At 56.1% G+C, this 22,369-nt stretch overlaps 1 protein-coding gene across 1 annotated transcript; it reads left to right on the plus strand.

Moving 5' to 3' along the window:
- Positions 1-9,949: 9,949 nt before the first annotated feature.
- Positions 9,950-18,495, plus strand: LOC309574931 (uncharacterized protein; the record flags this gene model as incomplete). Its single annotated transcript, XM_082284950.1, has 3 exons — positions 9,950-10,385; positions 17,507-17,667; positions 18,187-18,495. The coding sequence occupies 3 exons, from the start codon at positions 9,950-9,952 to the stop codon at positions 18,493-18,495; spliced, it is 906 nt and encodes a 301-aa protein (XP_082141076.1).
- Between the last annotated feature and the right edge of the window lie 3,874 nt (positions 18,496-22,369).

Raw genomic sequence — 22,369 nt, forward strand, 5'->3', positions numbered from 1 at the left:
GTGTGAGAGCAACGTTGGGAACATCCCCGCACTGCCGGTGCTGCAGAGCCCCTCTGCCTGCGCGTGGCAGCTTCTCCCGGGCGGGGATTGGAGGTGTTTTAGCAGGCAACAGCCTCCGGGAGTCAACCAGAGCCTGCTGTGCCTGGATGAACACCGCAAACAGACAGACAAATGATTTATGACAGTACGCATCCCCCCACTACACATACTTTTATCCCCTGGACAGACACCTGCCCACCACCGCACTAGACACCCACCAGACACCCACCAGATCTCAGAACCGCCATCCAGTGCCACAAATTACTCTCTTTCCAGCTTGTATCCTTTATATTCCAGGAGCACCCAGATATCCCTGTGTCCCTGATCTCTGTCCCCTCCAGGAACAAGCTGGGGGGTACGTGCACTTGGCCTATAGCGACAGCAAGGCAGTGTGAGGACAACAGGACATGGGCACCCTATGGTAGTGCCCACCTCTGCAGCCATACCCATCCCTGCAGCCATACCCACCCCACATCTGCCAGGTGCAGAGAGTACTCTGGAGCCATGGAGGAGGCTGACAACCTGTCCCACCACACAAGGTGAGCCTTGCCAACCCTCCTGCTGGTGAGGCACCCTCAGCTCCTGCTCCCACAGTGTGGGGTACAGAGCTAACGCATCAACACCACCCTTTCCCTTCCCTTACCCCCTCCCCAGTCACCAGGACACACTCAGTACCCACAGTGGGTTCCTGCTGCAGAATTGGCAGAGCTGGGGGTGATGCCAGTGGTCCCCACCCTCCAAACAAGTGAGAGGCAGGCAGGGGTACCTGGGGACAATGCAGGGGGCAGCTGGCATCAATTGCTACTTCGTGTCCCAGTATGAGATGGGGGCTCCCAGCCCTGTGAGAGCAGCGAGCAGGATACAGCCCCAGGAGAAATGCCACCGCCATCCAGCACGGGCTTCCACGAGTGGCTGTGTGGTGCCCTGGGGGGGACTGGGGTGGGGGGTGTGTGAGTATGCGCCCACATGCTGGGGACAAGTAAGAATCTAATCAGGGTCCTTTTCCGTAATAAATCATTTGTCTTAATCCAACGCCCTCCCTCCTGCTCTAATAACTCCCAGCGCTGGGCCCCACAGCCACAACAATGCAGCTAATGGAACAATTTATTTTCATAATGGTGCTGGTGGGGAGAAGGGGTGGCCGGGGTGGGGGCAGCATGGTCTAGGGCAGGAGTTTCTAATTAGTGAATGAAATTTGATGTAAGGCTGGAGGAAGATGGATTCGCTTCCTGACAAGGGGCCTTTCAGCTCATCAAAGCACCCGAACAGGGAGGTAAATTAAATTATTTCTAATTCTTTACTAACCTCCAGGGAGTCACCCTTCCACCAGCAAAAGGTGGGTCCATTCCTGAAATCAGAGGCACTTGAAGGACTGAGGTTAGGTAGAAGGGACTGATGTAAAAGATGGGGATGACAGGATGGGATGGGGTGGGACAGAGGAGCAGGAGAGGCTGCCACTGACTTTGCTGGAAAAATAGGGAGGGAAAAGATGGTGATGGAGGGAAGAGTTGCAAATGGTCAATAAATAAACAACTCCAGGGACTAATGACTAATTTGCTGTGAGTTTTCCATCCATCCCTGTCACCTAACTGGAGTAGAGCTGAAACACAGCCGGTGCTGGGATGGAGCAGAGCAGCCCAGCAGCAAGGAAACAGCATCCCAACCCTCAGGGAATTTGAGCAGGAGCAGCACTTGACTGTGAAGGGGTGACTGATGCCAAAGCAGGCAAAGGGCCCAGTGTAGGGGATTGCTTCAACAAAGGCTCTTGTTCTCATGTCTTTGTATAATTTAAGGCCAACACCAATGAGGGTAATGCTTATGGCATAAAGCTGTCCTTGGGATACACAGTATTTTTTTCTAAATGCCCAGCTCCTGCAGACCTGTGATGGAGAGAACAAGTGCACTCCCTCCTAGCTCTCCCTCTTGCAGAGAGACCTTCCAGTGTCAGCCTGCCACTAACGGAGATGTCCCTATTACCAGAGTGCAAAGACGACTTGGTGCTGTGACTGAAATCAGCCCCTGGTTCTACGTGGAGCAGGGAGCATTGCAAGCTGCCCCAAAAGCAGTTAGGGCCGTGTCACAGCTCCACTCCCTGTGGGGCCAAGGAAGCCCACTCAGGGACAGCAGGCGGGTTCCCAGGGGACTTGCCGTATGAAATCGTGGACTACATTTCCTGCAAGATCTGCCCTCCCAGCCATCCTCAGCACTGCCAAGCAGTCATGATTGCAGCACAGCCCACGGAGTGAAACAGGGGGATTACGGGGCCTGTGTCTGACTGCAGGGAGCTGGGGAGGCACGGCAGAGGCAGGGCCCTGCAGCAGTGTCCGAGCTTGCTGCTGGCTGGGCAGCATAGTCCCCTCCCCATCGCTGAGTGAGGTGGAGCTGGGACAGGCGCAGAGCCGGCTGTGCTGACCCAACACTCCGGGAATTTAATTTGTTTAATATATTCCCTGGGAAAGAAGAAAATAAATAAGTGGCACCTTGCTTGCCCCCATGTCTCACTCTCACAACGGAGGTGTCAGCTTAACGAGCCGAAGCCCTCAGCCTGATTAACCAGCCCCTGCTCCCGCTAATAGGGAGCCACCGAGCAGCGTGATTGATGTATGGAGAGCATTAGCCCCCCCAGCCTGGTGCTGGACTGCTGGGCGGGGACACCATGCCCGCCCCAGCGCCTTTGCTCCCGCACTCCGTACCCAGGCCCTGGTCAAGGGCATGTCAAAGGCTTCCTCTTGCCCCAGGAGAAATTATCCTGCCCCATGGCTCTGTGGCATAGACAGTACCCGAACATGAAGCTGGGGCTGCTTCCGACTCTGGAGGCAGGGACGGACACACTGGTGTCTTTCCACTGCCTAGTCTGTGTGGCACCTTCTCAAAACAGGGACTGAGGACCAGAGTTGTGCAGGGGCTTTGTGCTGAGCTCTAGGTCTCATCCACACTGTCCCCCATGGGGCTGGGGTAGGGACACTTGAGGCACAGGGATGTGACAGTGACAATCCAGAGGGAGCCCGCAACTCTTGGTAGTTCCTTCAAGGTTTTTTTGCAGTGAGCCCTTGCCATACTCGTAGGGAAAGACACTCCCCCTTTTCCCATCCACTCCTCACTCAGGCTCTTCTGCAGCCCTGCTTGCCTATGCCTTCATCTCCCTCTCCCTGGTGTCCCTGGGTCTCACTGCAGAGACGTCACTGTCTCCCACCATTCCTGTCCCATGGCATCACCACCCCCTGCCCCCACTTTGGGAAAGCGTTAATCAGCAGCCAGGGAGACAGGGTAATAAATGGTCGTTATCTTGTTAATGAGCTGACATTAATTAGAGCCCAAGGTCCTGGGAGGAGCAGCTGATTTATCCTGTCACCCCGGGAGCAGGTTAGGTGCTGACTCCATGGAAAGGCCATTAACAGGGAAGAGGTGAGGCTGTGTTTGTGGGGGAAGTGGTGTGTGTGAGGGTGTCACTCCCCCTCACTCCTTCACCCCCAGAGTCGAAACCTGGCTCTGTCCCCCCACAGGCAGCAGCTCTGGCTTTGGAACAAGACCCAGTGAAGCCAAAACAGAAGACTGTGGAGGTGACGGGAAAAAATCAGAGCTGGGGGATCCTCCTGTGTGCCCAGCAATAGTGGTGCCAGGGGGAAGGTGAGCCTGGCTGTGCCAGAGATGTGTGACACCGGATACAATGTGCTGGAGAGCTGTGCTGGGCAAGGGCTGTGGGAGTGGGGGCATGGGGAAGTAGCAGGAGGGACACTGTGCATTCAGTCACTTCCCTGCTTTCCTGGATGATGCTGAGCTGTGGAAGATGCTGGCTTGTTTGTATCTCCCCCCAAAACACTTGACCTGGGGTGAGGACAGACACTAAGGATGAGCTGAGGTGCTGCTACTTCATTTGGGGGCAAGAGAATGAAGGAGATCTCTGTGTGGATGCTGTGGGCTCAGTGTTTCAGGATCAGGTGTTTCAGAGCAGTGAGGGGCTAACAGGACTGGAAATGTAGTGGTTATAATCTGAGTCCTTGTAAGAAATAGATCTGAGCTGACCGTGTCCCTGTCACTCCAGATCCATGTGTGGATGTGTCACTCCATCCCCATGTGTTTACAGGGGGTAAGCCCTCTGTCTCCACACTTGAGCACCTTTGCAGTGCATTGCTGAATCCCAGGAAGCTAACAGCCCTAGGGCATCCCCTGCCCGTCCCCTGCAGCCCTATGGCTGATGCTAAAGGATGCTGGTGCCCCAGCCCTGGGCAGTGCAGTGGGATCAGCTGTGACATGCCAGAGCTGCCCTGGCTATTTCTGCTGGGGCAGGCACCCTCTCTGCCCTGCCAGCCTTTCTATGCTGGCTTGCTATTCCCCTGCTCCGGAGTGGGAGCTATTAACACGTTTTTCTGCTCAGCCTTGCCATGTACCATCAGAGATGAGGCTGCTTATTTGAGGAATTGCTTGGCTAAATAAACAGCTGCCCAGAAATCCCTGCAGGAGGTCTGTCTGGGAGGGACTGAGCCGTGTTTGCTTTGCCTGTTAACCCCTTCGCTGGGGGCTGCTACCTGGCGCTCCGTGCAGAGGGAGGGTGGAGGTTGGGTACGGTGGGCAGGGGGATGGAGGCACGGGGACTTGCGTTCCAGGACAGATCCCCACCTGTTGGACTGAGCGGCTGATGTGCCAGGATGAAGAAACCCTCAGGAGCCTGTGGCTGCCTTGGAAGTCTCAGGGGTGGGTAGGATCAGGCCAACCCACATGAGAGGGGGTCCAGGCAGGGACAGAGTGTGGCAGTGACTGAGCACAGGAGCTTGGAAGCAGGCAGGGAAGTGGCTTCATTGACTTGTCCGCTGTCACCGTCAGAGCAGGGGCAGTCCCCTAAAGACAGATGAGAAGCCCATTTCTGCAGGCAGCTGCTCTGCTCCCATGGCAGCAGTGTGGATACCTCTACCAATGCTTCTGCAGAGGGGACAGCCCCCAAGCAACCTGGGACCTTGGAACTGGCTGTGCCAGATCTGACACAAGGTAGACTCAGCTCCCACCGCTGCAGGGTTGATTAAGACCTATTGTCTGGTTGGTTAACAGCCCCAAGGCACTCACAGGTGACTTCAACTGTTCATTTAGCCACAAATCATCCCTGGGCTGGCAGTTTATTTACCTTCCCCACCAGCCGCCTGTGGCTTCCCAGACTCTGGAGATAGTGGGTGGCCTGCCTGTAAGGGACAGGGGAAGGGCAACATCCTGCTGTGGGCAATAGTCAGGGCTCCCACAAAACCTGTGACACCCCAAAAGGGGCTTTTACACCTAGCACTTCTTACCAGGGGCTCAGCCTGCTCAGGGATGAAAGTGGGATGATTCTACAGCCTCTCTCAAGGGGGAAGAGCTAGGAAAACGTTTCTAGGCAGGCTTACATCCTGTCTCACAGCACCGGTGGTGACTCCAGGCTGTATTTCTCCAGTAGCTGGCTACGGACTTTGGAATGGTGCAAGATGACCTGAGACACCAGGTCCAGAGCAGCAAGATCTCTGCTTCTTCAGAGATGCTTTAAACAAGGTTGACACACTGTGGGTTTCTTACAGAGAAGTAATTTCTAAATGTGGAAAGCTCTGGGGGCTGTGACCTGGTGAGTAGTTAATGCTTAGCAAACAGGTACAGCCATCCTGGAGACTGGGAGCTCTTTCAACACTTAAAAGCCTAAATGGCCTGGTTAGAAATCAGGGTTTCTCTCCCCTCTCTGGGATGGGCTAAGCAGTGGTTCCTGCACAGTCTCTGTGTCAAAGGTAACTTCTATTGACTCAAGGCAGGAGGTGACCCAAAGTTGACAGAAGGACCTGGTGCTAAATTGTTCATCTAGGAAAGGCCAAAATTGAAGGTTAGGTGAAAATCAAGACACCCCAGCACGGGTCAAGTCATACATTATGTCTGGGATGAAGACTCGATCCTGGGAAAATGGAAGTCTGGTCCCAGTCGGGAATTTTTTTATCAGGGTACAGATTTTCCTCGGCACCTTCGGCTTTGATCTTGGGGCAGTTGGATTTGCTGAGGGACATTACGTTGCTTCCCAAGGTGATACTGCGGAAGCAGTGGGGCTGTAAAACTGAACTGTGCTCTCAAATACTACCTGTGACTCCCATGGCTTGTTTCTGAGGGCTCAGGTACTGCTGGCAACAAATTAGGGAAGTATGTGAAGTGCTGTTGGTAGTGTTGCGGGACTCTACAGCTGCTGAAAACTTGTGTACACCAGACCCGGGTATCTTTGGTGGCCATGCGGGAGTTTGCCCTTCTAGTTTTACTCCTGGTTCTTGACATTACATGCATGGGAGTCACAATGGAGTCAATCCATTTGGGGCTATGGACACAGTAAAGAGCTCCAGTTGGCCAGCTGTACACCTTCCCGTCAGCAGTAGAAGGCTTTGCAGGGCTTATGTGTACCTGCAGGGGTGCTGCTGTGACTGCTGCTCTCAGGTGACTGAAGGAGGACTGAGCTCTGAATGTCCAGCTGAGGCACATCCAGAAAATCCCCCCAAAATACCTAGGCAAATGAAAGAATCCCAGGAAGCTCTGGGCTGTGTGAACACTCCTAGTGATGCCCACTGCCCAGCGTGGGATGCTGTGATCAGGGTCTGCCCCAGAGAGGTGAGGGAGCTGAGGAATTTTACTGCTTCCTGGGCAGCATGGACCTCTTGCTGGTCTGCACTTCCTGGACAGAAATAGTCTAAGTGGTTAAAAGTGGAGGTACCTTTAAGGCACACTGAATACAAGGTGCATCAGGCAGGGGACAAATGGAGATGTTGATGGGGTGGGTTTCAGCACAGGGGAGCTGTGGGGGGACTGGGAGCAATATGATGCTGACTAGGAACATCTCCCCTAAACTCCACCTCATCCTGAACTAGGGTGGTTTCCTGGGAGAGTTTCTGTCCATAGTGCCCTGAACCCTCAAACTGGGGGAATGAGCTCTTCTTCTGGCTGGTATCTTGGTGTCTGCCACTTGTGGCTGATGCTCAGGGTTGCCTTAGACCCTCCTGTGCAGGAAGGATGCTGGGCAGAGGTGAGGGGCCAGGCCACAGTCGCATTCACTTATTACAGTCCTCTGATTTAGTTAGCAACCAGGTGAGCTGTCACTGGAGGACCTGATGGATGGGAAAGAGAGTTCCCTCCTTCCTGAGGCGGGAAATGAAGCTAATCAGACCTTGGGCACCTTAATCCAGCTCTGATCTGATTAACGACCCTGAAGACTGTGAACTCATCAGCACCCTGGCATCTATCACTGCCTTGCGTCCTGCCCCTTCTGCTGTCCACCACCTAGCCCAGCTCTTCTGCACACAGCCTTGGACTCCATCTCTCTGCCTTGCATGGCATGGGCTGTGTGCCAGCTGCACCTCTTGCAGGGTCTCAGGGTCTGGTCCAAGTGTCTCCACTCATCATCCCTCCATGATTTTCCTAGATTTCTGTATTTGGATATTTCCACACAGATTTTATGGCTCTGTCAGTGATGTTTTCTTGTTTGTGCAATTCAAAGGCTCCAGCTTGGCTGGTTGTACTTGCATCACACCGGCATCAGTGAATTAGGCACTAGCATGGGCTGCTGATCCTTGGGGGAGTTGCTTGTCTTTGGAAAACCTCCTTGGGTAGTGCAGGGGACTTCCATGAGGATGGTAAGGCTGTGACCCACTGCTGTCCCAGATCTCTCATTCAAGCCCTGCTCCCACTGCCTGGGCTACACTGGGTACAGTCACAGTGTCAGGGCTCGCCAGGAGTTACCTGGGCTTTCCTGGGCTGTCTGTTACTCCATGGTGGTGACTGAGGCAGTGATTTCTCTGTTGTTCTCCAGTCTCTTCTCCAGGTCTCAAGGCACATTCCCTGTACAGAGCTAACAAACCACTGCAATCCTTGAAGTCAGTCCTGAGTGCTCAGATAAGGATGTGGTGCTCCCCCCTTGCCCTGTAGGCTATTGGTCTGCAGCAGAAGAGTTGTCCTACCTTCACTGTGCTCTCTGCTCCCTGGATATTTCTTGTAGTTTCTCCCTGTGTTTGGGAGTCTGTCTGCTCCATTCTTCCCCAGGTCTTGTCCCGTCTGTGCCTGCTGCTTGGCTGTGCTGGCAATTTACATGGGGGGAGAGAGTGCTTGGTGTCCTTTTGCTTGTGGGGACATTGGCTTGTGTCCTGGGAAAGCAGAGGGGGATGGACTGGGGGGAGAGGAGAGGAGCCCTACAGCTTCCCTGATGGTAGAGAGGTTGGAGCAGTAGGCACAGCTGAGCTGAGGTGGAAAGGAACACTGTTCCACCCTCAGTACCTTCTGGCCAAGTCAGGTGTATTACTGTGGGGTGACATCCACCCCAAATCCCCTTCTGAGCAAATCCAGCTCTGAGCTTTCCATGGGGCTAATTCCTGCCCCTCTGTCTCCCAGGGAGGCATCTGGAAAAGGGCTATTGTGTGTCTCTTCCCACAGAAGGATTTCGGGCCACCCAGTGATGCTGTTTGGTGCAGGAAATTTTTGCACACACGGGACCTTTGCAGCTCTGTTCCGCAGGGATGTGTGTGCAGGGAGGTCAGCAGGCTCCATACCAGACTCTACTGGTGATGGTAAGAGAAGTCCCTAGAGTTACTGAGCAGAGAAAGCATAGAAGGCAGGGGCATATGAGGCCTTCCTCAGTGTTTCTCCTCTTTGGGCATCTGCTTGCAGCCTCTGTGATGCACAGGATACAGTGGGGTGGACTATCTCTTGCTCAGTGAATAGAGCAGTGCTGGAAATGCAGAAGGGAGAAGAAAGACAGGGACAGGAACTTCCTTCAGCCATTATTACATTTAGGCAGGGCAATAACAGCTGCCTTACTTCCCATCCAAAGAGCAGGACCCACCACAGGGCACTAAAAAGCAGAGGCTTGTCTGACTGTGTCAGAAGGACACAAAAAAGTGGGACCCAGAGACACATAGGTGCAGACCCTTAATGGCAGAGATCCCTAAAGCACTCACATGCACTTTGCCTCTCCCTGAAGGCCAGTGCCAGGGGATCTGGACCAGCTCTGCTCCTGCTTACCCACCGTTCCCAGAATAGCCAAGGCTTTCCACTCTATCCTTCCCAGGTGTCATTCTCCAAGCTGTGTATTGTTTAGGAAAGGTAAGATCAGGCAAATAAGTAACAATCTGCCTGTATGCACCTGCTGTGTTGGCATCTTGGACAGACATGGGTGATGGAGTGTGGTGGTCTTGTGTGTGTCCAGCTCAGGTCCACTGATCTCCCTGGATCACAGTGATGCAATGGGAAACAGCACAGGCGGGCAAAGGTGGTGATCCCTGGTGCACAGGATGCAGAGGAGCCTGCTGGTGAGTGAGTGCCTCTCCTGCCCTCCCAGCTAAGCACTCTGCCCTCCAAGTGCCTAGGGGCTCCACGGTGCCAGGGCAGCACTGGAGCCCAGCAGGGCTTTGACTACATCTGCTGAAGTCTGTCTAGTCTCTCCAGATCTCCTCCAGTCACTGCAACCATAGACCTTCCCTGCCATGGGGCTCTGGATCAGGATGATGGGCTTAGCGCCCTGGGCAGTGGGTCCTGCAGGCTGGGGGGACCTCTGGGTGTGGATGGGCTGGGGAAGGGGCAGAGTAGCCCGGGTCAGCCCTTGGCGTGTGCCCCTGCTGTGTCCGGGGGCTGAGGAAGCCGGAGGAGGGCGGCCGGTGGGGAGGGCGGCGGGGCGGGGGGCCGGAGCGGAGCCAATGGGGAGCTGGGGCAGGTGGAGGGGGGGTTAAAACCCACCCCGTGCCGTCGGGCGAGCGAGTGCCCGGGAGGCGGAGCGGAGAGGAGGGCTGCCCTCGAGGGCAGCCCCGCTGAGCGCGGCGCGGCCCCGCGGGTGAATGCCCGCCGGTGCCGGGGCTGGCCCGGGGCTGGCCGGCCGGGCTGTGCCCTGGCAGGGGAGCGGTGGGGCGCTGGGGGGCTCGACGGCTCTGCACGCGGCAGGGCCATGCACAAGCCCATGGAGAAGTCCCAAAACTTCCGCATTGAAGCGCTCCTGGCTGAAGAGCCGGCGCGGAGCGCCTCCCCGCCGGGGCTGAGCCCCGGGAGCCCCGCGGCGAGCCCCGGCCCCGCCGGGCGCTCCGACACCCCCTCGCCGCGGGCGCCCCCGGCCGCCGCGCCCCTCGCCCCGGCCGGCTTCGTCCCCAAGCCCGGCTTGCTGCATCTCTCTGGCCCCGGGCTCGGCGCCCTGCCGGCCCTCTACCCGCCCGCCGTGTACCCGCTCCCAAGCCTGGGGGGCCAGCACCCCGCGTTCGCCTACACCGGCATCCCGCACCTGCCGCCGCCCGGCGCAGAGCACCTGAAGGCGGCCGTGGCCGGCTCCTTCCCGCTGGAGCACTGGATCCGAGCCGGGATGCTGGTGCCGAGGCTCTCCGACTTCAACGGTGAGTGACCCGGGGACCGACTCTCCCGCCAGGCGGAACACGGCTCTGGGCCCTCGCAACCCCCGGGAGCGTCCGCCGGCACAGCAGGGTGCAGGTCCCTTCGACAACCCGGGACTGAGGTTTCCCGAACCCGCCCCTTCGGGGCCCTCCGGTGGTTCGGGTCGGGAGCCCGCAGGGACACTGAGCCCTCCGGGCTGACCCCGATGCGTGGCTCGTCCTGTACCCAGACCTGTTTCCCAGCCCGGCAGGGTTGGGGGCTGGGCGGTGTCCCACTGCTGGGGGGGACCTGACTCGCCCTCCGGAGACCTCCGAAGGCTGCGAGGCCCTGGGGAACCGATCCGAAGGGCAAAGTCTCGCCTTACGCCGGCCCGGTGTTCCGGAACAGCCCCGAGAAGCACTGCCTGTGCCGCTGCCGGCAGAGCCGAACCGCGCCGACCCAGGCTGCTGGCCCCGCACGGCGCCGCGGACTCGTTGGGCTCCTGCGGGGCGGGAAGGAAACGAAAATAAAGAGACGGTGGCAAAAACCTGCACCGGGAAACGAATGAACCCCTCCCGGTGCGGCTGGGAACGAACCCGCCCGAGTCCTGCTGGATGCGCGGCCGGATCGAGCCCCGTGCAGGGACGGGCCGGGGCTCCGGGTCCTGCCCAGCGTCGCGCTCGGCTCGTGGGGGTGAGGGCCCGGTGAGTTCATTGCTGGCGGCAGCTGCGGGAACCGGGCGGCCTGACAGCGTGCTCGGCTCCAGCCCTGCCCCACTCCCTCCTAGTGGGCACCACCAGGGCTACGGGCAGGCACGGGATCCCGCACTGCTGTGATGGGCCACGGCTGTGAAGGGTCCTGCAGGGCACAGATAGAACAAGAATTGACTTCAGGCACTTGTCCCGCTGGGGACTGGCACCCCCGGCAGTGTGACCTGGACCCTGCCCTGTGCTGGTCAGTGCAAAGATGGGCATTAAACTAAGAGTGACTGATTAATAAAGCCCCGTCAGAAAATCCAGATTTGTTAGCTGAGCATAGTGCCTTAAAAAGCTGGGAGCCCATTTCCAAAATAATAATAGTAAGAAAAGGCTGGATAAATAATAGTGCAAAAAATATAGATAATTAACTTGAAAAATTCAATTTATTACTCCTACCTCAAACTATTCCTGGTCAGGTTAAAGGGAAACAGGCTGGTTTTTTCTCCATGCTGTCTCCCTTTACCTGGCTTTCCGTAGACTTTAGGAAAGGTCTGTCTGTGAATCTCGAGGTTCAGAATAAGCCTCCAGTGCTATGTGCACTCCTCAAACGTGTCACTAAGACAAGAAAAAAGAATTCTTTATTAGTTAGGGGATGAAACATCTTCCTGCTCCTCTGCAGAGGCCATGTTATCCTTGAAGGGTCTCAGTGTGTTGGTGTATCTCAGCATCCTGATAGCTTCATACAGGGTTGTGTTTCACCGGAGTGGGAATGCTCCACTGCATCTGATCCTGTGGCCCTGAGCGGAGCTTCTGGCTGGGATAATGTAGAGGTATTTGTACATCAGCCCCATTCCTCTCAAAAGCAGGATCTTCTCCATAGCTGGTTTTATCCAAAACCTCATAAAAAGGAAACAAATCCCAAATTATGGGCCTGAGAACAACTTGTGAGGGAGCTCTGCAGAATGCACTGGACCAGAATGTCAATGGGTCTTGTGGAAAACACTGAACAGGGCTCCTATGGAAGCTCAGAGGGAGGAAAAGCAGTTTCTGACCCAAGTATTACTTACCTGGGTTCTGGAGAGCCCAAAGCAGGGTAGACATGTGGAGGTGTAACAAGGATGCAGCAAAAGCTGCCAAAGCTGTAAATTTTTTAATCAGGGTGACCGCTGCCTCAGTCCATGTCCTTACTACAATGTGTTTGTTCCCGGCTCTGGGGAGCCCTTTGCAGTGGGGATTCTTTTTGTCCAGAGTGTCCTGTCAAATACTTTAGCAATTCTTCTGCTGTCCAGGACAGAACCTCATCCGTCTCCAGATCCTTATTTCTGTCCATTGGTAACCTTAGGGTTCACAAGTGTGTCTTCAGCCCTTGCTCTTGCGGGCTCAGTGAGGCTCTGAAATCAGGTTCCTTTGTAGTGTGCCTTCTCCTTGTAGTTAACCAGGACTGGCCCCAGCTGCATGTCATGGCTGTGTCTCGGCTCATATTGCCCCACGGTGCTAGCCATGGTGTTGGGACAGGGACAGTGGTGTGTGTAGGCAGGGGCAGGAAAGCGCACCTGCCTAGGATGTGCTGCCTCCACAACCCTTCCTCATCTCTCTGAGGAGAGTGGGGGGCTGGGCAGGAGTCTCCCAGTGTTGGCACAGGGCTCCTGGGCTGCCTGTAGTTTGTGGGAGTCCCTGTCCCACCACTCAGCCTAGACAGACGGATGGACCTGCCTGGCTGAAGTGCCCAGAGTGACTGAGTACAAGTGTCAATGCTGCTGGTGCCAGTCATGTTTAGCTCTTCCAGGAGCAGTGGACAGATGGCTGTAACCTGATGAACCTGAAAGCCTCCTAGGACATATTATGGATCATTCCATGGGGAGATCATTCCATGGGGAGATCACCCTTGAGATTTATTTATAGGGAGTTCCAGGACTAAATTCTGGAATAAATTCCTTCTTTGGGTGCATGTGTAGAGCTGTTTTGCAGGTGTGGTCCGGTTTCATCTCCTGGGGACAGTCAGGGTGGGGAAGCAGCAGGACAGCCCATGAACTGCAGGCTCTGTGGGTATGCATTGCACACATTCTCCCTGTTACCACCTGTGTGTGGGGAGGTAGGATGCCAGGGAGATGTACCTTTAGGAACCTGGCCTGGGCTTGGGTGCTGGGCTTGCTCAGAGCAGTGCCCCTGCTGCAGGGCAGGCGGGTGCCGTGCCTCCCTCGCTAGCTGCCTGTGCAGAGCTGCATGCAGTGCCTGGCTGCCTCTGCTGCAATGCGGAGTCAGAGGGTTGTGGAAGGCCTGGGTGCAGGAGCAGGCGTGCCCTTGCTGCAGACAGCAGAGATGCTGCCTGCCCAGGTTCCGCTATCCCCAGCCAGGGTCCCTGTCCTGGGGCTTTGAGCACCTCCTGAATCACCCAGGGAGAGCATTTGGCACTAGAGTGCCATGATTATTAGTTTTTCTGGGAGCTGTGATTTATTTGCCCTGTTTGTCAGTGTGGAAATGCAGTGAGGTGGTGGGAGCCAAGTGCAGAGACCCACTGCAGCTGAGAGCTGTAGGAGTGTGGAGCAGTGACATACAGCTGTAGACTCTCAGGAAGAGCAAAGCATCCTCTCTGAGGGACCCGGTGCTTAGATGGCTTTCCTTCCATACCACTTCCTTGCATCACCCACTCACTAACTTCATGGCCTGGAGCCCAGATCAGATCCTGCCCATGATGACAGAAAGCTTGCTGATGGGCTGTGCTGGGCTAGGAGAGCAGGCAGGATAAGTCTTATAAAACTTGTTCAAAAAGCAGTGCCTTCCAAAGCTCACCAGGTGTACAGTGATCTGATGTCAGCCAGAAATATGGCCTGGGAAACAGCTGGCAAGCAGCAATCAAGGTTTAATGGTGGAGCAAGCAAGGGGCTAGCAGAGGTAGAAGGTGCCCTTACACATGCTGCCCCACAGATAATGGCCAGGGCTGCTGGCACGTCAGAAAAAGCCTCTGGTGATGACCCTGATGCTGAGACCACCTCTCTCCCTTCCAGATCTGACATCTGGAGAAACACCTCCTAAAGCAGTCAGGGTGTTAATTTCCTCTCCTTTATCTGCCAGACCACAGAGTTAAGTGACCTATAGTTAAACAAACCAAATTAAAAACAAGTGAGTTAATATCAACCTAGGATTACCCTTGTTATCAAGTAAACGGAACTGTATCAAATAAACCAACAATTCTTTATAAGCTTTATCTAATTATCCAGAAGGCAGCTGCCTTGCAGAGCTCCTGGCCACAGACTCTGAGGGCATTCCTGGCCCCAGGCCAACCAATTTATTTACTGATGCTGCAGCCAGATGCCAGGCACCCATCAGGGGGTCCAAGCCCTGCCAGGCTGAAGGGATGTTGAGACAAGCTCTGATCCTGGATGGAGTGCTGGAGGAGGTGGCTGAGCAGATAATAAATCCTTTGGCAAGCAAAGGTGTGATGCTGAGGCACTCAGTGGTCTTCTGGTAGGAGCTGGATAAGATGGAGAGCCTTCCCAAAGGGTAATTCTTTCTATGAGATGCTGATTGTGATAGGGATAGGTTCATAGCTCAGTTGATGCTTACTGGAGGAGGTAAGCCCTGGGGGGATGCTTGCTGTGCACCCCTTGGGAGGATTCTTTATCCATGTGGCAGCCTGCCACAGGACAGGGAGGGACAGGACTCCGCAAGGCACACTGGCAGGACAGGCTGGAGCTACCAGCAGCCACAAGGCATAATTTCCTCTTTCCATGGGAAACTGGAACCTACTTCATTCCCTCAGTCTCAACATCTACCTCCTCCCTTTTCTCTTTTCCCAGTGAGAAACTGCAGACCCTTTTCCCTCATACTCTCTCCACACAAAGGAGCTAGAGCCCTTTAGGAAAGGTAACAGCAGCGCTGATGCCAAAGATGTTGGTCATTCAGGTCCATGAAAAGCTGCTGCCGTGGGTGGCTGAAGGTCAGCTGTATTGGCTTGGGCTTACCCCACCTGGTGTGGAGGCCAAATCGTGAACAAGTCGCAGTGGGGAGCAGTGGTGATGGATCATAATAGCTGCTGAGGGGTGTATGGTCAGAGGAGGTCACAGTTCAGGTGGCCAGCCACACCTCTGTACCCTGGGCATTGGACTGGTGGTGGCTCAAACTGTATGACAGCACCACAGAGGGATTTGAGGATTGGGGGTTTTTTTGTCAGCACTAGGGCAGGAGGCAGGGTGGGTTTCCAAGGAAGTCAGGCTCTGTACAATGTTTGTAATGGACACACTGCACTGAACCTGAATTGGACACTGAGAAGGAAAAATTGGGGCTGGCAGTGGGACCATGCTCCAGAAATCAGTCCCCTGCATTGGTAGTTATTTGGGATATATCCTGTTTGGATTTATTTGACTTTTGGACAAACTTTCTGTTCTTCTTTTCCCTGCTAGACCAAGCAGTCCTCATCAGTTTACCTCGGTAAGAGTGAGTCCCTTGAGAGGGTGTTAAAGCAAGATGCCTTCCAGGCTCCTCTGAAGCTGGATAGACCAAACTTGCACTGCTTTTAGGATCGAGATTCTTCTGTGAGGCACTTCTGTGCCTCTACTCTTCCCACATCTGGTTTTAGTCTGGTCACATATGACCTTGCTAGAGGAGGTACAGAGGAGCTTTTCAGGGTGATCTGAAGGATTTCTGTGCTCCGTGGAGCCAGGATGCAATGCCCTAGGAGCTGAACCCTGGGCTCTCTGCTTTGGAGTGGGGAGTTCAGACTGGGAATATGATATTTCTTCACCCCTGGACCCTCCAGATCCAGAAAACACAGAACTCACGGATTACTGGATGCTGAGAGGGCACAACCTCTTCCCTTCTCTTTACCCAAAACATTCTCTACAGACCATGCTCAGAAAGAGGAACTGCTCAGAGGGACTCTTCCCTGACCTGGTACAGCCAGCCTGCACAGTGCAGCCTCGTTGCAGGGAGGGACTCTGGGGCTCCAGATGCTCCAGCCAGCCCCCTGTCTCAGCAGAGGAGGCTCACTGGGAGCCACAATCCTTGGGCTGCTGGACACTGCCTGGGGCTGCTTTGTGTCGTGCCCCCCACCAGCAGAGTGAATGAATTTCCCCTCCAGTTCTTTGTGATGCATCTCTGGCCTTTCCCTCCCCGAGGAGCTGCAAAGGTTGTTAGCTTGGTCTGCTGCATGCCTGCAGATGCTAGCTCCCATAACACCTCCTTTCCTTAGCCAGAGGAAGCCTTTGCAGGTCTGTTTGGTCTTGTGTTGTGGGAAACTGAGGATTTGTACAGCCAGAGCATCCACAGCCAGTCAGAGCCCACATAGCTGTGGAACTCTGCAGAGCTGAGACATCGTTCATCTGTCTTTGTCCTGGAAATCTTTTGAACCTCTCATTCGGTTTTAGCCTTGAATATATTTCATATGCAAAATAATGCATCGTGTGTGTCAGAACCATTGGCACAGTGTGTTCAGTCAGTCCCTTGTTTAACTGGCTGGTGGCTCTAAGATGGGTCCCACATGCTGTCTCTCTTGGCACTGAGGGGCTACAGGCACAAGAAGGGGTTGTGTCTATCCTGCTTCCATGAGGAGTTTGCACAGTCCTAGCCCAGCCTGTGTTCTATCTCTCTGATCCACCCAGCATCCAGGTACTTGGGATCAAACCTGTGTTGTGATCAGTTAATGCCTCTTTCATAAATTCCTGCCTCATGCGTCATCACTGTGTTTGTGAAGGGCTCAGTGGACACCTCGGGAGATGGGCAGGTTGGGATCAAAGCTGAAATCTGGGGGGATAGCATGAATGGTGTCCCATGCCCAGCAAAGTGGGTGAGTTGGAGCGGCCCTTGTCAAGCAGGGCACATCTTTGGGGCCAGAATGCTCCACCTTGCTGCCCAAGATGTGTCAGCAGGGACGTGCCAAGGACCTTTCGCATTAATGCCCACCGCCACCACCCCCCATTCTCCCCCACACCCCTTCCCGCTGCTCCAGCACTTTATTCCCAGCTGCAAACCCCTGGGTTTGATTGCCGCTGTGGTGCTGGGAGAAGCAGTAAAAGCTGAACCCCGGGGGACAATAAAGCCAGTGGAGGGGAGATAAGCAAGGATCAAACAGAGTGCGGCAGCCACCCCATGCTGGACTCTCAAAGATCCCTTTGTTCCTGCTGCCTGCTGATTCAGTGCCGCTCTGCCTTCAAGGGCTGCAGGCGAGATAGTGGAGCTCACGGACAGCCCTGCCGCAGCCCCTGGCCGTTGAGCTGCCACCTGTGCGGCCCAGCAATAAAAAAAGAGAATTAATTTCAGTCACAGCACTGATCCCAGTTGTACACCGAGGCCTGATAACATATCTCGCTGGTTCCTATCAGGCAATAAAGCCATTATTGGGGTGGGAGATGATGGAGACATTCACCTTCCTCCTCATCCTGGGTTTGCTGAGGGGTTGTCCCTCTACAGGTCTGCTGTCCCCTGACCCCCACCCACTGTCTGCTCTACAGCTGCCCCGCAATCTGGCTTGATGGGGAAGTGCCGTCGGCCTCGCACAGCATTCACCAGCCAACAGCTCCTGGAGCTAGAGAACCAGTTCAAGCTCAACAAGTATCTGTCCAGACCCAAGCGTTTTGAGGTGGCCACGTCGCTGATGCTCACTGAGACACAGGTACCTTGGCCCTGGGGGGATGGAGCATAGCACCATGGAGCTGCCATGGGGGAAGCCAAGGTCATGGGCAGTGCTGATGCCATCAACCCCACTGCTCCTATCAGTGCCCCTTCCAGGGCATCTCTGGCAGAGACCTGCCTGGTGGGCTGCAGGCTCTTCTCTTGTGAAGGGCACCCCAGAATTGCTGCTTCTCTTTTTACCTGGCACCCCCAGCTTGGGTTTCAGAGCCTTCCTATCCCTCAACATGCTGGGGGCGGGGGGGGGGGGGGGGGGGGGGTGTTAAAATGAAAATGTCCCTGTGCATGTCCTTGGCTGGAGGCTGGATGGGGGGAAGGCAGCAGCCCCCATTATTCCTCTCCCTGTGACAACCTCAGCCTCTTAGCACGTATCTGTAGCACCATGGGATGCCCCACAGTGAAGAGGTTTTGGGGGGACCCTCCCTGCAGGGAAGGTGAGGGGGTGAGTGGGGACAGGATGGGGCAGGGTACATCCTCTCCCCTGGGGGCTTTCCCTTGGCAGGTGAAGATCTGGTTCCAGAACCGCCGCATGAAGTGGAAGCGGAGTCGCAAGGCCAAGGAGCAGGGGGCTCAGGCGGAGGCTGAGAAGCAACGAGGGCTCAGCAAAACCTGTGAGAAGCTGCTGCCCGGCGAGCCCCAGGGACAAGCTGCCGAAAGCCCCGAGTTCATGGGGCACAGCCCTGGCTCAGGCTTCCTACACTGCAGCACCTCCGAGCTGAGCTATGGCCCGGACTCGTCTTGCTCGGGGGGCGAGGAAGAAGAGGAGGATGAGATGGGTGCCACAGAGAGGAAGATTGGCTCTGTGTTGTGAAAGGCAAATGGAGCCAGCTGGGGAGAGGGGCCAGGCTGTGTTGTGGGGGGTCTCTTTGCTGGCAGACACAGACTGTGCCTGGAAGGAGCAGGGGGCTGCAGGGCACCTGCCACCCTTTAACTTATGTGTGTTTGGATCCTATTTAACTTGTAATTATTCCTCTGTGTGTATCTGGAGGAGTCCCTAGATCCCTCCCCTATAAAGCTGTTATCTGAATGCCTGTGCTTTTCCTTAGGGGATGGGAGGCCCTGCCCCTGTCCTGCTACTGTGCTGTCCTACCAGATCCCTGGGGGAAAAGGTGGGGAGAGCAAACTTGGACAGCTGGCAGCCTGCTGGCACAGCTGGAAGAGAGAGACCCAGGACCCTTCCTTGCACTGCCACTTCCCTACAGATCTGACAGTGCCTGGAGCAGCATATCCTGGTGTGGTGCCAGCTTGTCCTTCCCTTTGCTAGCATGAAGAGCTGGGAAGGATGTCCAGGTTGCATGCCAGCCTGCCTTGCCTCCTCCTGCAGCTGTAGCATCCCTGGTAGGGTCTGTGCTTTGCAGGGCAAAACTGTCTTGTGAAGCAAAGCTGATGCTGTTTTCCATGCTGCAGTTAGCCTGGTTGCATTGGTGTGGCATTGCCTCAAATAAGGGGGGGTAGGGGGAAGGGAGGCACAAAAGTGCTCAGGCTGTAAATGCTCAATGCTGTGGTGAACTCCCCTTTTCCCATGCTTAACTTCTCTCAGTTCCTTTCTGGGCTTGTTTCATGATGCTCTTGGGATGTTGCTCACTCTGACTGGGCTCAAATCAATCCTTGGTAGCAGGATGATGACTGACACCCTCTACCACTTCCCTAGAAGCACTAGGGTTAAGCACTGACTCCCCACAAGTAAGCATGCTGCCCTTGTCCTCACAGGATGCTGGAGGGTCCTGGAAGGCTCTATAGACCTCCCATGCTTCTGTGCACTTACTGGGTCTCCCCTTGGGGTGCTGAGATGGCTACGAAGGCAGAGGGCCAGCCCGAGGGGGCAGCCCTGCTTCACCACTCCAGTGCACGTAGGGCTGCAGGAGTGGAGCAGGCGGGGCCAGGGTGACCCATTCCCAAACATACCATGATGTCCCTCCCGTGCCACATCCTGCTGTCCTCTCCTCTCCTTGTTTCTACCTGAGAGTGGCAGGGAGGGCTATCTGCCCCGGGACTTGTGGTCGGGGTGGGAATTGCTGAAGGGCAACAGTCCCTCTGGAATCCTGGGTCACCTCTGGCAGACAATCAGTGATGGAAGGAACAGGTAAGCTTTGGTGCGGGGCTGTCACACTTCGCAAGGCTGGGAAAAGCCTGTCAATGTCTGGGGGGCAGCACCCTGGGCAGGAGAACGCATGCGATGCTTTTGAGACAGAGGGGTGGGCAGAGGAAGCAGATGAGGGGAGAGAGGAGCATGGGGAGGGACGGATGCGATGGATGGATGACAGTCCTGTGTGGGGGGACAGTGACCCGCAGTGGCTGCTGGCAGCTCAGCAATTTTCCCCTGGGTGCATGGCATCCTCACTTCCAGGTTCCCTCTCCCCAGGCAGTTCATCTCAAGACACGCAGGTGTCCAGACCCCTGGAATTGCCTAGTGGGGACCTCTGGTTCTGGGGAGGCTGCAGCCCTTGCTCCAAGGGGATAGATATGAGCCAGGGTAGGAGCAGGTGCCAGGAGCCTGCCGTGGTTGGTGTAACATGGGACAAGAGAGAAATAAATGTGGGGTAGGGGGGAAAAAATACAAGGAAAGGAGGAAGGGACGGGGAAGCATGGAAGGATGGTACCTAATTCCCTGCCATTGCCGTGTGGGGACGACTGAGCGGGAGAGATCCATTGCTCCAGACAGTGGTGCCAGCTCCCAGCAGAAACACAGGGCTGGGCACAGAGATGCTGGCACATGCCAGTCCATGGCTGCAGGAGCATCAGGGCCAAAGATATCATCTGATGTGCAGCCTGGTTCAGCAGGAGACCACAGGGAGTACCACACACTGGAGCTGGGCACATTGGAAGAGGGCTGAAATGGGGGGACAGGAATGGCAGAGGCAGAGAGGAAAAGGCAAGAAGGAAAGCAACAAAATTGCCAGGAAGGAGGAGGGGAGCTGAAGGCATGTCACAGGCTTAAAACATTCACCTTGATGGGCCGTGACAGGTTTAATTTCCAGAGTACAATCATTAAAGTGATGGATGGGGGGCGTTCATCTCTCGCCTGGTGCACTCGTGGCTGCAGGAGGGTTTGTTTTGTTGCTGTTATTTATGAGGTTGTTTCTGGAGGAGCCAGGCACTTGTCCAGAGCTGGGGAGACAGAGGAGGGGGTGCAACTGATGCTGGAAGAGTTAGGGTGCTGATTTACAGCTGGGCTGCTTAGCTGGATGACTCATTTGTAAACATCGACAAATGCCATTAAAGCTGCATCTCCTTCATGCCTCTGCCCTGGCACCCTCCCTGTGCTGTTTGATGTGGCTGCTTTCCACCACAGTGCTGCCTGTGCACCCTGGAGGCACTATCTGTCCCTCCCCACCGGAAAAATGAAGGTTCTGCCTCCTTGAGGGTCATCCAGGGCACTGGGAAGGTGTAGGACTGTCCCATGGTGGTTGTGATGCCCCATGCGAACGATACCTGATGGGCTCATGCGGCCAGGGCTCCCCACCCTCTGTGCCTTTGCTGGTCTTGGCCCCACAACTACTTTTGGCAATGCTAACAACTTGTTACTTGTGTCACCAATGCTCCAAGGAGCTTAGGGTGACCTGGCCCCATTAAGGTGTCACTCCATCCCTGAGAGCACTCTCCAGCCTGCTGCAGCCTGTGCCCCCGTGCCACCCTGCAATCCCCACACTGTCCTCGTTCATCCTTTCCATGCACCCACGGACTTCACGGCCCCCCCCTCTGCTGGCTCAGCTTTACACTGTCGCCTGCCCCTGCACTCATCCTCACCCCTCACCCCGCGCCTCTCCTGCACCTCTGCATCCATCCCTCTTACACTCGCCCTCCTCCATCTCCTTGCCTCTGAACTTCCCATCTCCCCTTGATCTCTGTCTCCCCCGTGCACCCCTGAGAAGTCTTCACCAGCTTCCCTGCCGCCTCCACGTTCCCCTGACCCCCACTGGCCCCCCGCCCTCTCCCTGCCCCGGTCCCGCGCCACCTGCCCCGCCCTGCGTGTCCCTCCGCCGCCCTCTGGCGGCCGCCGCTGCCCGCGCGAATTGACCCGAGGCGGCCACCGTCGTCGCTCCGGGAGCCGCTGCGTCCGGTCTCCATGGCAACGCGGGCCGGCCCGCACGGCGCTGAGCGGCCGGGACCGGCTCGGGACGGCACCGAGGTGCCCCGGGCTCCCGGTGTTCTGGGGAGCCGGGCTGGGCTCAAGGGAGCCGGACTGGCCCGGGGGCGATGGTGACCCGGGGCCCGGGCTTCTGCTCCGCTCCGGGGGCAGGCACGGTTATAACGGAGTGGGCCGTGCCGCAGGGAGCTGGGCAGGCGCTCTCTGTAGGGAGCAGGGTCCTGCCATAGTCATCCATACGGGGCTCGAGGGGGCCAGACCAAGCTACAGAGCACAGCTTTGCTGTACTGGGCTCTGTGGGCCGATAGTGGGCAGGGCAGGGCTGTGCTATCCAGCGCCAAGGAGAGCCCTTCCACAGGGGCTGAGCTGCGGGTCACGACCCACAGGTCATCGGGACAGCCGTGGTCTGTGGAGAGGGCTGGACTCAGCTGCAAAATGGGGACACAACGGGGGCTGCTCCCCTGCAGGGAGGGGGCTCAGCACCACCATGAGCCTGAGGAGGGGGCGTTTGGTCTCGGGGAGTGCCCAGCTCTTGGCAGCAAAGGCGCAGGGGGTGCAGGAGCAGCATGTGTGAGGACTTTTCCCTCTTGTTTCTCAG

The sequence above is a fragment of the Coloeus monedula genome (genome assembly GCF_965178545.1).
Source record: "Coloeus monedula genome assembly, chromosome: 7".
NCBI lineage: Eukaryota > Metazoa > Chordata > Aves > Passeriformes > Corvidae > Coloeus > Coloeus monedula.